General features: G+C 38.7%; 1 protein-coding gene across 2 annotated transcripts in view; it reads left to right on the top strand.

The window, feature by feature from the left end:
* Positions 1-15,138, top strand: part of IQGAP2 (IQ motif containing GTPase activating protein 2) — a 288,002-nt gene that overhangs the window by 182,644 nt on the left and 90,220 nt on the right. For both annotated transcript variants that reach the window (XM_025438205.3, XM_025438204.3), the window contains exons 10-12: positions 1,068-1,231; positions 4,285-4,445; positions 9,311-9,435. In XM_025438205.3, coding sequence (XP_025293990.3) covers positions 1,068-1,231; positions 4,285-4,445; positions 9,311-9,435 — 450 coding nt within the window. The remainder of the gene's footprint in view (positions 1-1,067; positions 1,232-4,284; positions 4,446-9,310; positions 9,436-15,138) is intronic.

Genomic DNA, 15,138 nt, shown 5'->3' with positions numbered 1-15,138 from the left:
GCTCTATCCCACGACCCCAAGACCATGACCTGAGCTGAAAGTTCAGCTTTCAGCTGAAAGAGTTGGATGCTTAACCAACTGAGCCACCCTGGCGTCCCTGAAACCTTCTTTATAGGGCAAAATGCTGCTGTTTCTGTCCAGTTTGCTACTGCCTGGTGGCAGAGTGCATCACTCATTCTCCCAGTTGGTCAGCAATTCTCTTGCTTTTTCTGAAAACTATGATGAATCTGTTGTTTCAGGCACCCTCAGTTTGGTCACCAAAATTCAGGTCTTCATAATCTGAACATTGCAACTGGTAGAGATCTCACAGAGCCTATGGCTGAGTCAGATAATGTAAGCCAACACATTTGTGTGATCGGGGTTTTGTTTTTTTAAGGTGAAGTGATACTGGCACAGATTTATTTAATAATATGAATTTGGGTTATAATATTTTTTTAAAAACACACCTGAAGTGATTTTTTTCTTGAAATCATGCTTCACAGAATGCAAGAGTTGAGGGAGAATGTTCCAAGAACAAACCTATCAGTATGAAGCAGCACTGTGTCCTGGTGCTAACTGTGGCTGTCCTGTGGTGTGGCTTTGAGGGGAGGATACCGCAGTAGGGCAAGGCTGGCTTGGGGTGTTCACGTAGCTCCAGTCTCCTTCAAAGGCAGTACTAATTAATACACAAGGAGTATTCAAGAACAATGCCTATGGGATCTCTATGGTCCAGCTCTCAATGCTGTGGGGATCCGAGAGGTGTGAAGTCCTCAGGGAAGAGGTGAGACCAGAGCTGATCCTGAAGGGCAATGTTCTGTAGGGAAGTCATGCTAGACAGGAGTGATCTCATAACTCCAGCTCTGTCGGTGCTGAGGTCCTTTTAGGGACTTTCTCCAAGGGCTGGACTGACTTCCAGTTACTGAGCTATCATCTTCAAGTCTTTGCCTGTCCACCACCTGCAGCTTTTCAGAGTTCATGGAAAGGCACTACTTTTATTCTAATCCCTGGCAAGATGGACTGGTTGGGCAGGCAGCAGGGGAAAAAGCAGCCATTCTGACAGAATGTGACACCTCCTCCACCCCACTCAGGGCTGGCTGCAGTGGACCACATTAATGCTGCCGTTCAGGAAGGGGACCCTGAGAACACGCTGCTTGCACTGAAGAGACCAGAGGCCCAGCTGCCTGCTGTGTATCCCTTTGCTGCTGTGATGTACCAGAACGAACTTTTCAACCTACAGAAACAGAACGCCATGGTAAGTCTGAGGACTCCAGGTACGAAGGTATTAATTCTGAGTCAAAGCTGTGAGGAAGGCTATTTAGGAAAGGTGAACAGGGCACAGAGTCTGTAACTCAGACCTATCCCCAGTCCCACTGGCCTCCCTGTACCAATTCCCATGGCTGCCTTCCCCTTTAACTATTGCTTTTCATTTCCATAAAGAATCTTTGTAGTTAGGAAGCGCAGGCCACACTGTATAAATTACACATTGAAAACAAGTGGTTCTCATGCTCCGATTGTCTGATTTTTGAAGCACTTTGAATAATTTTTTAACTGCACTAAAATTTTTAAAAGATATATAATGGTTTCAGGTATAGAATTAGCTATGAATCTGCATTTCTAAGACACAAAGAACATTAACACCATGACTTTAATTTTTGTAAATGTAATATGCTGTTTAATATTCTAATGATGCTAAACAGTAATATATAAGGTTACAGTCATGAAAACCATGTGTACTGGTACAAGATTAACCCAAACAATGGAGCAGAATAAAAAATATTGGAAGCAGAGCCAATTATTGAATATATGAGAACGCTAGTATTTCAAAAAGGTGGAAGAAGGAATGAAATCCTTCTAAGTGTTTAACCATTTGAAAAAGAAAACATGACCTCACTGCACATATCAGAATAAATCTCCAACATAAAAAGTTAAATGTAAAAAGTAACTTAAACAATTGAAGTTCTAAGGAAATGTAGAAGAAGATTGGATTTTAAAAATGAGAAACAGCACTGTTCTACCAAAAAAAGGAAGAGGGGAGGCCAAAGGCATAAACAGCCAATTCACAAAGATTGGCGTATACTATGACAAACACACACACACAAATGTTGAAACTCATTCAGAAGTAAATGTAAATTAACACAAAATACAGTTATTTTGAGAAATCAGATTGGTAGCATTGAGAGATCTGACATAGGCATAAATTTGGCACAGCAGACATCTCCTCCATGGCCGACGGGAGCATGAAGAATGCACCCTTTCTGGAGGATGATCTCAGTAATGTGCATGCTGGTCTTTTACCCATTATCCTGACAGTTACATTGCTAGGAAAAGATCCTAAGGAATATGAGTCAAAAAAGTTGTATTCACAGGGATGTTTAACACACAGTCTGTCATACCGAGAAGCAAGAAACAAACCACATGTTTAACAACAATTGCACATACTAATATCGAGTGGGGAAAATGAGACTGAAACATTATCTAGAAGTAGTTCTGTAATATGAATAAAAATAAGTTCTGTTTAAAAAAAACCTATAAATGTTTGTATGAATTAAAAATAAATAAATGGATGTACACTAAAGGGCTTGAGTGGGAGGATTTGTTTTCTTGCTTACCAAGAGTTCTTGTTCTCTAAGTAGGAAGATACTATTTTGTAATAAAAGAAAAATACATTATTTTCCTAAAAGTTCTTTCATTAAGAGTTTCTCCTGCATCACCAGCTTCATCAAGGCTATTTACATGCTAGCCCTGTCATTCTTACCTAACTGGTCAGGGTCAGCCTGTGTTTGTCCCACCCTGCTGCTGCTTTATTTTTCCTTATCCTTGCTGCTGTATACCATGTTAGATATTTGTGGACAATTCCCAGAAGGGGTAGAGGAGGTGGATCTCAAATGATTCCATCCTGCTCTTTTGGCTGTAATTCTATACCTTCCTTATGTGTTAAATTTATAGTTAATATAAGAAACTCGGATAAAATTTGCTCACATGCTCCCATTTGCTTTGGAAGGTAAAATTATGCCTTGTTACTCTAAAATCAATTGCTGTGAGATACCTATGGAGAACTAGAAAGCTATAATGCACTTTAATATAAATATTACATTGTATGTATTGAATACAGAAAATATCCTAAATGTAAATACTGTTATCAGCATTTATTTCTATTCATTTTATGCTACCTCTGTGTTCCTTGAATATAATGGAAGAAATAATCCATTTGAAGTTGGACCAAGTCAGAATAAAATAGTTGAATGGAAGAGAACATTGAAGGAGGAAGGTGTTCAAAAGTCTCAGATTTGGTTTTTTTAAAGTTTTATATGAGTACATTTGACACAATGTTACATTACTTTCAGATATACAAGATAGTCACTTGACAAGTTTATGCTTTATGCTATGCTCACCACAAGTGTAGCTACCATGAGATGTATTCTTTTTTAAGATTTTATTTATTTGAGAGAGAGAGACAACATGAGTACAAGCAGGGGGAGAGGCAGGCAGAGGGAGATGGAGAAGCAGACTCGCCCCTGACAGGGAGCCCAACACAGGGCTCAATCCCAGGATCGTGGGATCATGACCTGAGCTGACAACAGATGCTTAACTGACTGAGCCATCCAGGCACCTCGAGATGTACTTTTTTAAATAAGCCAAATCCAGAATTATAAATCATACTTGCTTTACTTCAAATACCCAGACCTCCTAATACATTTTAAAATTTCTACCCAATTATTGGGACACCTGACTGGCTTAGTCAGTTGAGCATCCGAATTGTGACCGATCATGTCATGGGTCTTGATCTTATGGGTTGTGAGATTGATTAACTTTTTTAGGGACTAGAATTGAAATTGGGTTAATGATTTTGGTTTACTTTTCTGAGGTTACAACTTATAGGTAAAGTTCTCCCCTTTTTTCCTTACCCTTAACTTAAACTGAAAATCACTACCTAAAATCTCAACTCACACTATGAGACAGTGACAGTGTCATCTAATCCTTTGCTTAATTGTTTAGTAAGTCTGAGACTGTAAGCAGCTAATATAACTGGAGATAAGAATCAGCTAGGGGAATGCAGTTGTTTGAGTAATCATAAACCATCGGTTGTCATTAACTCTGTCCCTAAAATGATCTGCTAAGAAAAACCCCACTCACTTGTTCTTTAAAGCTAATGAAAAATAAGTGACATTGAGTCCCCTCTTTCTCCTAGGTTCTCAAAATCTTTAACTGTTCATTGTTCTTTGAAATATGCATGCATTCTAAAGCCCCATCACACCCATAAGGCATGTAATTTGGGAAACTTGTATTGCGTTTATTTTCCAACAGAACTACTTGGCCCATGAGGAGCTCTTGATTGCAGTGGAAATGCTGTCTGCGGTTGCTTTACTAAACCAGGCCTTGGAAAGCAATGATCTTGTGTCTGTGCAAAATCAACTCAGAAGCCCAACAATAGGCTTCAACAATCTGGATGAATCGTATGTAGAACGGTAAGGGAACATCTTCCAAGCCTCCTTTTATTCAGAAATGTGTGTTTGGCAGATCTCACAAATTAAAGATTTGCTCCTTCCTCAGGAAATGCATCTATCTGTCCTTATTTCCTTAATAGTCCTTCTCATATGAGTCCTTTTTTACAGTAGTTCTTTTAGGGGGACAAAGAGTCTTAAAACGATCATGTTGCGGCAATTAATATCTGACTTTGTCATTACCAAAGATTATTTGATAGGCTAAAAATAAAAGAGCTATTGAAAACATATCTTCCCTTGGGCTTTTTATTTTACTGATGAGGGAACTAAATCTGGATTTAAGGGCTGCCTGCTGGGCAACTGAATCCCAAACCCCATTGCTTTGATTGTTAAACCCAGGGAATCCTGAAACCACAGTGGGTCATGGCAGCGGGTGACAACCTCAGTTTAGTATCTTCCATTTCATGTTCCTGAAATATACTACTAGATACATGAAACACTACAGCAGCTCTAGAGAGAAACTTAAGGGGTCAGAATAAGTAAGGAGTCTATTAGCGATTCAGTAAGAAAAAAGCCCAATTTAAAAGGAGTAATTTTGCAGCCTGGATTCTTGTTAACCACTAGGGGGTGATGTCTGCCTAGATTCTGACAAAAGCTCTTTTCAGCTCCAGATTCTAGCGGAACTGCTTAAATAGAGGCTGAGTCATTCTCTTGCATTGTGTATAGATGTACAAGAAAATGTAAAAGCCTTTAGATTTTTTTCAAATGCTTGATCACTTGTCTGTGTAGAGAATGACCACAAAGCAGTAGGACAGAGGATTCTCTTTTTCAGTCTTCTTGGAGAAACTGACGCTGTGGTTCTACTTAAATTTGGCTACCTGATTAATAGAACTCCTGAGTCTGTTACCAAGGTAATTTATTTCTACCTCCACTATTTCTAATGACACCATTCTCTTCCCCAAGTTTAAAAACCTTAAGTTCGACTTGTTTTCCTCTGCCAGGCACACTTGTGCTGTGAACAGCCTGCTCATTTCTCTCCCCATCAGCAGCCCTCTGCACGATGTTGCCATTTCCCAGCTGCCACCTAATTTGACTTTTCACCTCTATAATAACATCCAAATTGTGTCTTTTCTGTCCTCATTTATCCTCACCTAACCAGACTTTGCTCCTGTCCCTCAGTGCTTAAGTGGAAGACAGAGCTGGTGAGCTGGTCCCTTCCTTACAAAGCTTATAGCCCAGGGGCACCTGGGGGACTCAGTGGTTGAGCATTGTCTGCCTTTAGCTCAGGTTGTGATCCCGGGGTTCTGGGATCGAGTCCCACATAGGGCTCCCCGCAGGGAGCCTGCTTTTCCCTCTGCCTGTGTTTCTGCCTCCCTCTGTATGTCTCTCATGAATGAATAAATAAAATCTTTTTAAAAACCCTATAGCCCAGGGGAGCTCTAATGGGACGTCTTGGTGAGGTCATTGTCACGACTGTCCCACAGATTTCACATCATCGCCCCTGCCCTCTAAATAACCATACTGCCTCCCTCCTGATCACCCATTTTGATTACCAAAATCCCTCCCTATCTCCCCATGCCCAATTTGCAAATAACTCATCAAGGAAATAGTCTTACCACCCCATTTGAGAACCCCTTTTACAGCCTCAGAGTTCGAGTATTCTATATGGGAAACTTGGGGAAAATTTTTGCTATTTTTCATAATCTTTTTAAAGTTTGACCTAAGTACTTTCTGGATCAGCTGAATGACCAATAACATCCTGAGATTTCAGGGTCCCCCTTGGTTCTCGGACTGACAGTTGATTGGGCCCAAGAGATCTCCCACAGCCTCACATTTTACCTTCATTGTCAGCTTTTTACCCTGGTTCTCGGAAACCCATGCTGGCAGATTTTCAGATTGAAGAAAGTTCACCATTGTACTTGTGCGTGAGCGTACACGTTCTTCATAGCACAAAGGGTGGGGCAGGGCCACCTTGATGAATTCACACAAAATGTCTACCTCATTACCATGGCCTCCTCCCTGGGCCTGTGGTTTCCCAGAAAGACACTTCTGTCTAATTCTCACAGAAATGCTGTAGAGTTGGTGTTGGCTCTAGGCATATGCTGTCCCAGATTAATTGTTCTAAAATGTAGCTATGGTTACAGTGCTCTCCCTGATTCCTGGCTCTCCTCTGCAATAAGAACAGACTCCTCTCTAAACATGTTGTTCTGACCTTAGCTCCAGCTGCACCTCTCCCTGTGCCTTGCACTTGGGTCAAGCTGGATACAAATACACCATGTGCTTTCTGGCCTGTCTGCAGCTGTGCGTGCTCTTCTCACCATGGAAATGGGGTGACTGTCGCCTCTCCTGGCACCCTGCTGGAGCCACCTACCACAGATGATGCTTCCACAAATTATTTTGATATTTCTCCTAGCCCCAGCTAGGGTCATCTCTCCTGAGAACTAGTGTGATGTGGTTAAAGGAACATAGATAGCATTGGGGCCAAAAAATATCTGAGTCTGACTTTTGATGGCCTTTTCTCCATCTAGAGAGCACAAAAACACAGCTCTGCATCTGCAGAACAGCATGAGGAGTAAATGCTTAGTTCAGTGCCTGTGTCAGGCAAGGTGTTCCACCTGCTAAGGTTTTCCTTCCACTTCTCCTTCCTTGGAACTCCATTATTTCTACTTTTAGGACCCTTCTTGTGCTCTGCTTTTATATCCTCTTTGAGTTTTTGTCTCTTACCCACTGGACGGAAAGCTCCTTGAAGTAAAGGCTTTGCTTTATTCACCTTGATACCCCTGCCATGTTTGCCACAGGCTTTGCCACATTTGTTTGATGTTAGTAAACATCACTGAACTAGATTGGCATCATAATCTTCTCAAAGCTTCAGAAGTCCCTTTGGAAATGTGATGTTACTGGTCTGCCCATAGCCAACAGTGAGGAGCACTCTGAGAGTCATGGAGGGAGGAGACTTGGACCTCTCTGGGAGGGTGAACTGTGGAGTATTTTCTGTAGCTGGTACCTAAGTGCTAGAGACTAATACTCACATGGAAAAGCCTTGCAGCTCTGTCACATGACTCCTAAAATCTCTTCCCTTTGGCTACTGTTTGTTCATCTCTAAAGAAACAATGGGCAATTATGGGATTTTTTTTCTCTGTTCATCTTTAAGCTTTCTCATGTTATCCCCATTGGATCATGTTAAGCACATGAAATGTGCTTAAGGAGTTGGCACTTTCTTGCAGAATGCTCTCTTTCTATAAGGGATGCTAAGGAGTACAAATTGACATTTATCCATCTTGTTACTGGTATTCAATATTATTGTTTATGTATTACTAGTGTAACAGAGTGTTTTCTTAGGCTTCAAATTTTGATAAGGTTAAAATCTCAAACATGACTGTTATCCACTTACAGGCCTGACTTTGGTGATGCTTCATTCAGCCACAGTTAAAGAATCATCACCGCCACTTTTGAATGATGTTTTTCTCTCTCAAACTACACTCTATAGAAGGCACCTGAGTGTTACTTTAAAGCATGCAGAATTTTGAGAAAATCTGTCACAACCAGGAAAACATTTTTAAACATAGTGTGATATTACTTTTTTTAACTTCTGCTGTTAGCAATCCAAAAGTACTATATAGAAGCTAAAATACATAGTGAATAAATATGTACATAGAGGATTCGTCTTTATTTAGTTTGCAAAAGCAAACTAAACTATTGAATTTCTTTACTTTGGGCTAGAATAGATCATTTTAGCTTATGGTTGTAACATGGTCCTATGATGTGTAAATGGGAAAATTGACTATTGAGAAATGACAGTTTCTTAGTGACATATCAAGATGGATAATTTTTTCCCTACAATTTCCCCCCAAAAGACAAGTAATTTAAGTGATTGGCCAAGTTCTCTTTTCCAGAGGGTTGTTCATAGGGAGGAAGGTCAGGGGTCAAAATGAGTTATAAGAGTGCCCTTGCAGTGAGCAGACACAGAGGGAGGTTTTTGAGGAGCTGCTGTAAAGCCTTAGGAGAAATGGACAGATGAGGAGGACTTTGCAATATTCTGGTTCAAGTCATGTATCACGTCTTCAAGGAAATGTACATTGAAGATGTGTGGTATACAAGGTTTCTGGAATTGCATTTGTATTTTATTTGATTCCTCATTGGGCATGTTAGACTTCAGGGTAGCCCATCTGGGTTAAGGTTACGGGGGTAAAGGTCTCTAAAGCTCAAATTTTGGAAGGAACAAGAAAAAAAATTTTTTTAAAAAAAACCGCTTGGGACAGCTAGGTGGCTCAGTGGTTGAGTGTCTGCCTTGGGTTCAGGGTGTATTCCTGGGGTCCAGGACTGAGTCCCACATCGGGCTCCCTGTGAGGAGCCTGCTTCTTCCTCTGCCTATGTCTCTGCCTCTCTTTACGTATCTCTCATGAGTAAATAAATGTTTTGTTTTGTTTTGTTTTGTTTTGTTTTGTTTTAAAGAACCCTTGATGCAAAGATTGAGAACCTTGGAGGTTCTGAATTTTATCACGTAAAAGTTATCTGAAGTCTGAGCAGAGCAAAAAAAAGTGCAAAGGGATGGAAAATAAGAAACAGAGGGGGGAAAAAAGCAATTTCACAGAATTGAGAACTTCAGGGTTTTGTTTTTTTGGGTTTTTTGCTTGCATTAGGTATGAGGTTGGATTTTGAGGCACTTTCATTAAACAGCATTTGTACATAAAGTATCTTTAGGGAAAAAAAACACCATTAGTATAAGTGAGCTTACTATATGTTCACAAAGCTGCAAGACAATTTTATATGCTTTTCAACTCTTAAATCTTACAATATCTAATTTTGGCCACAAACCAAATTTAAGATGCATGACATGAACAAAGATTGAATGCCTCTGATGAGTATAATGATTGTTTTCTCTTCTACAGTTACACAAATGCACTACGCACCATTAAACTGGAAGCCTTATCCCAAGGGCAAGATAACTTAAGCTGGAATGAAATTCAGAATTGTATTGATATGGTTAATATTCAAATTCAAGAAGAAAATGATCGTAAGTATAGAACAGTTCGCTTCTCTTAGCATAATGAGAGAATAAAGGTGTTTAGACAACTTAGTTTCCTAGATTAGGGCTGCAAAGTTTTTGTTCATGTTGCTTTTGAGAGTACACTCCTCTGATAGGCATATATATATATATATATATTTATATATAGATTTTATGCCTATAATACTGCACCAACATATTATACACATTACAAAACATATGTAAAAAGACATTAAAAGGATAGAATAAAAATACATAGGTAGAAGTCCTCATGTTTTCTTATTTATTTGTACTTCAGAATTGAATACTCTAGGTAACTCAGCTTGTTAGGCACTCAACTTTATCTTGACCTTTCAATTGGGCATTTTTTTGAAATACAACATAGGTTCCTGCCCTAGGAAAAAACTCGAAACGCAAACTAACCATTGTTTTAGGATCACAAATCACAATGATTCACCAGTGGTTTGGGTGCTTTGACTAGGGCAAATCAAGGGTAGGACTCCTCTGTTTGGGTAAGCAAAACAGAAGATCAGATCCCATCTTTGTTTTCTAACTTTTCCCTGGTTCTTTCTGGCAATATCCAGTCCAGGTCTGCTTTGGTGACTTCTATATGTTCTGCTTATATGGCAAAGGTGCATTGTTCTCAGTGCTAAATGGTTGTATTTTTACTCTCATTCTTTTTTTTTCTTTAAGATTGATTGATTGATTGATTTGAGAGAGTGAAAGTGCGAGCAGCAGGAGGGTAAAGGGAGAACCTCAAGCAGACTCCCTGCTGAGCATGGAACCCCACATGGGGCTCAATCTTACATCCCTAAGATTGTGATAAGCTGAAGTCAAGAGTCAGACTTAACTGACTGAGCCACCAAGATACCCCTTTACTCTCATTCTTAAATTGATTAAAAAGCAGGGTGGAGGATGCCACTTTGTCCCAGACTAACAAATAGAGCCTTTGCTTTTTTCAGGAAAAGCATGTCGTAACAAATAATATTTGTATAACTTAAAAAAAAGAATGGGTTTTTTGTAGGTGGATATTATTCCTAAGCAAAAATATCTTTGGACTGATACGGCATTTACCTCTCCAGGCAACTGTACTACTGCTATTTTCCATGGGCTGTATAACATGGCCACTATCATATTTCTTCTCATTTTCATGTAATGAAGGGCACATGCCATAACCACAACAGTTATTTCAGAGACTTCCTTATCATATTTCCTTTCTAGAATTTGTGGAATTCAGTGCAGAATATTTAATATATCTGTGCTTTGGTTTGTTTTGTTATGTCAAACCATGGTATTTTTGTTTAAAGTTCTTGAAGTATTGAGTTTGATATCCTATGTTTAGATAATTGCTTTAAAAGCGAAATAAATATACCATTGTGGACAGGTACGAATTGCACAATATAGTAATTAAATCATCTAAAAGAGCTAAGGATTTTTCATGGACAACTTGAAAGTGCATTACCCTTCCTATCCCACGCCTGCCACACATTTCAAGGTTTAACCATGTGTCTGAATTGTGATATGGATAAGGATTTGCAGCCAATGGGACATGACAAATGTGGAAGGTGAATTTAATGGAGAATCTGCTAAATGCATTTCCTCAGATTTGGATGCTCTGTTGATTTCTCACTGAAAAGTTCCAGTAGAGCCATAGAGGAGCATCATTTTAACCATGTAGTCTAGACAAGGTATATTTCTTTCTTTGAATTTTTGCTTTTTTAATTTGGTAGGTATTCTTCTTTGTAGGTTACTTCATCTGGTGTCTCAAATACAAAATCTGTAAGAGAACGCCCACTTTTTCATTGGATTAGAACGTTATAGTCTCATGTGATGGTTTAAAAAAGTTGGTCAGGCATCTCTGTGCTGTCCACAAGAGACCCATTTTAGACCTAATGACACCTGCAGATTGAAAGTGAGGACAAGGTGAACCATTTATCATGCTAATGGACATAAAAAGAAACCTGGAGTGACCATACTTATATCAAAGTAGATTTTAAACCAAAGACTGTAACAAGAGATGATGAAGGGCACTCTATCATAATAAAGTTGGATCCAACAAGATGATCTAACAATTATAAACACTTATACCCCCAACATGGGAGCACCCAAATATATGTCAATAACAAACAAAGAAATACATTGATCATAATACAATAATAGTAGGGGGCTTTAACATCCCACTTACAATAATGGACAGATCATCTAAGCAGAAAATCAACAAGGGAACAATGGCTTTGAGTGATACATTGGACCAGATGGACTTAACAGATATAATCAGAACATTTAATCCTCAACCAGCAGAATACACATTCTTTTTGGGCACACATGGAACATTCTCCAGAATAGATCACATACTGGGTCACAAATCAGGCCTCAGTGAATACAAAAAGCCTGAGATCATACCATGCTTCTTTTCTTTTTTTTTTTTTTTTTTAAGATTTATTTATTTATTCATGAGAAACACAGAGAGAAAGAGAGGCAGAGACACAGGCAGAGGGAAGCAGGCCCCATGCAAGGAGCCCGATGCGGGACTCGATCCCAGGTCCCCAGGATCACACCCTGGGCTGCAGGTGGCACTAAACCACTGCGCCACCGGGGCTGCCCCATGCTTATTTTCTAATAAGCACAGTGCTATGAAACTTGAAGTCAAGCACAAGAAAAAAAATGGAAAGACCACAAATACATGGAGATTAAAGAACATCCTACTAAAGAATGAAGGGATTAACCAAGAAATTAAAGAATCAATTTAAAAATACATGGAAGCAAATGAAAATGAAAACATGACAGTACAAAACTTTTGAGATGCAGCAAAAGAGGTCACAAGAGGGAAATATATAGCAATACAGGCCTTCCTCAAGGAACAAGAAAAATCTCAAATATACAACCTAACCTAAAGGAGCTAGAAAAGGAAGAGCAAATGAAGCCTAAACCCAGCAGAAGAAGGGAAATAATAAAAAGCAGAAGTAAATGATAAATAGAAAACAGTAGAACAGATTAATGAAACGAGGAGCTGGTTCTTTAAAATAATTAATAAAATTGATAAACCTCTAGCCAGATCAAAACAAAAAGACAAAGGACCCAAATAAATCATGAATGGGAGAGATCACAACCAACACCACAGAAATACAAACAATTATAAGAGAATATTATGAAAAATTTTATACCAACAAATTGGGCAACCTGGAAGAGATGGATAAATTTCTAGAAACATATAAACTACCAAAACTGCAAGAGGAAGAATAGAAAATTGGAACAAACCCATAACCAGCAAAGAAATTGAATCGGTAATCAAAAATCTCCCAACGGGAATGCCTGGGTGGTTCAGTTGGTTATGCATCTATCTGACTCTTTATTTCGACCCAGGTCATGATTTCAGGGTTGTGAAATTGAGCCCCTCATCCTGTTTCACAGTGTTCTGGAGCCTGCTTGAGATTCTCTCCCCATCCCTCTGTCCACCCCCGACCCCTTCACTTACACTCTTTCTCTCAAAAGAACAACAAAGCACAAAAAACAAAACAAAACAAAAACAAAAACAAAAAAAAAAACAAAGAAAACTCCCAACAAACAAAAGTCCAGGGCTAGATGGCTTCCCAGAGGGAATTCCATCAAACATTTAAGGGAGAGTTAATACATATTCTTCTCAAACCATTCCAAAAAACAGAGATGTTAGGAAAATTTCCAAGCTCATCCTACAAGGCCAACATTACCTTGATTGCAAAACTAAAGACCTCACTTAAAAGAAGTATGGGCCAATTTCCCTGATGAACATGGATATAAAAATTGTCAACAAGATGCTAGCAAATTGAACCCAATAGTACATTAAAAGAATTATTCACCACAATCAAGTCAGATTTATTCCTGGGTTGCAAGAGTGGTTCAGTATTTGCTAATCAATCAATGTGATACCCCACTTTAATAAAAGAAAGGATGAGAACCATATGATTCTCTCCATAGATGCAGAAAAAGCATTTAACAAAGTACAGCATGCATTCTTGATAAAAACCCTCAACAAAGTTGGGATAGAGAGAACATACCTCAACATCATTAAGGCCATATACAAAAGATCCACAACTAACATCATCCTCAATGAGGAAAAGTGAGTAAAGTCTCAGTATACAAAATCATTGTACAGAAATCTGTTGCACTTCTATACACCATTAATGAAGCAGTAGAAAGAGAAATCAAGGAATCAGTTCCATGTATGACTGCACCAAAAACCATGAGATACCTAGAAATAAACCTAACCAAAGAGGCAAAAGATCTTTACTCTGAAAATTGTAGAACCCTCATGAAAAAAATCGAAGATGACACAAATAGAAAAAAATTCCATGCTCACAGATTAGAAGAACAAATATTGTTATAATGTCTGTACTACCCAAAGCAATCTACACATTAATGAAGTCCCTATCAAAATACCACCAGCCATTTTCACGGATACAGAACAAACAATCCTAAAATGTGTATGGAACCACAGAAGACCCCAGATAGCCAAGGCAGTCTTGAAAAAGCAAAGCAAAGCAAAGTTGGAGACATTACATTTCTGGACTTAAAGCTATGTTACAAAGCTGTAGTCATCAAGACAGTGTGTTAACTGGCATAAAAACAGACACATAGATCAATTGGACAGAATAGAAAACCCAGAAATAGACTCACAACTATGTGGTCAACTAATCTTCAACAAAGCAGGAAAGAATATCCAGTGGAAAAAAGACAGTCTCTTCAAATGGTGTTGGGAAAACTGGACAACACCACGCAGAATGAAACTGGACTATTTTCTTACACCAAACACAAAAATAAATTCAAAATGGAGAAAAGACCTAAATTTAAGACCAGAAGCAATCAAAATCCTAGAGAAAAACACAAACAACCTCTGTGACATCAACCATAGCAACTTTCTACTAGATGCGTCTCTGGAGGAAAGAGAAATACACAAAAATGAATTATTGGGACTTCATCAAGATAAAAAGCTCTGCACAGCAAAGGAAACTGTCAACAAAACTAAAAGGCAACCTATGGAATGGGAAAAGAATTTGCAAATGACATATCTGACAGAGGGCTATTATCCAAAATCTGTAAGGAATTTATCAAGTTTAACACCCCAAAACCAAAAAATCCAGTCAAGAAATGGAGAGAAGACATAAACATTTTTTCAAAGAAGACATACAAATGGCCAACAGACACATGAAAAAGTGTACAACATCACTCATCATCAGGGAAATACAAATCAAAACTACAATGAGATGCCACCCCACACCTGTCAGAGTGGCTAAAATTAACACAGGAAACAACAAATGTTGGTGAGGATGCAGAGAAAGGGGAACCCTATTATACTGTTGGTGGAAATGCAACCTGGTGCAGCCACTCTCAAAAATGGTATAGAAGTTCCTCAAAAAGTTTTAAAAATAGAAATACCCTACAACTCAGCAACTGTACTGCTAGGTATTTATCCAAAGGATACAAAAATACTGATGCAAAGGGGCACATGCACCACGATGCTTATAGCAGCATTATCAGCAATAGCCAAATAATGGAAAGAGCCCAAATTCTATCACTTGATGAATGGATAAAGAAGATATGGTGTGTGTGTGTGTGTGTATACATACATATACATAATACATAACAAATATTATTATATATATTATAAAATATAATATTCCATTGTGGAATGGAATGGAATATTAGCCATCAGAAAAATGAAGTCTTGCCATTTGC

Source organism: Canis lupus, chromosome 3, assembly GCF_003254725.2.
Source record: "Canis lupus dingo isolate Sandy chromosome 3, ASM325472v2, whole genome shotgun sequence".
In the NCBI taxonomy this organism is placed as follows: Eukaryota; Metazoa; Chordata; class Mammalia; order Carnivora; family Canidae; genus Canis; species Canis lupus.
Note: the sequence above shows the minus strand (reverse complement) of the source record. Positions and strands in the feature narration are given on the sequence as shown.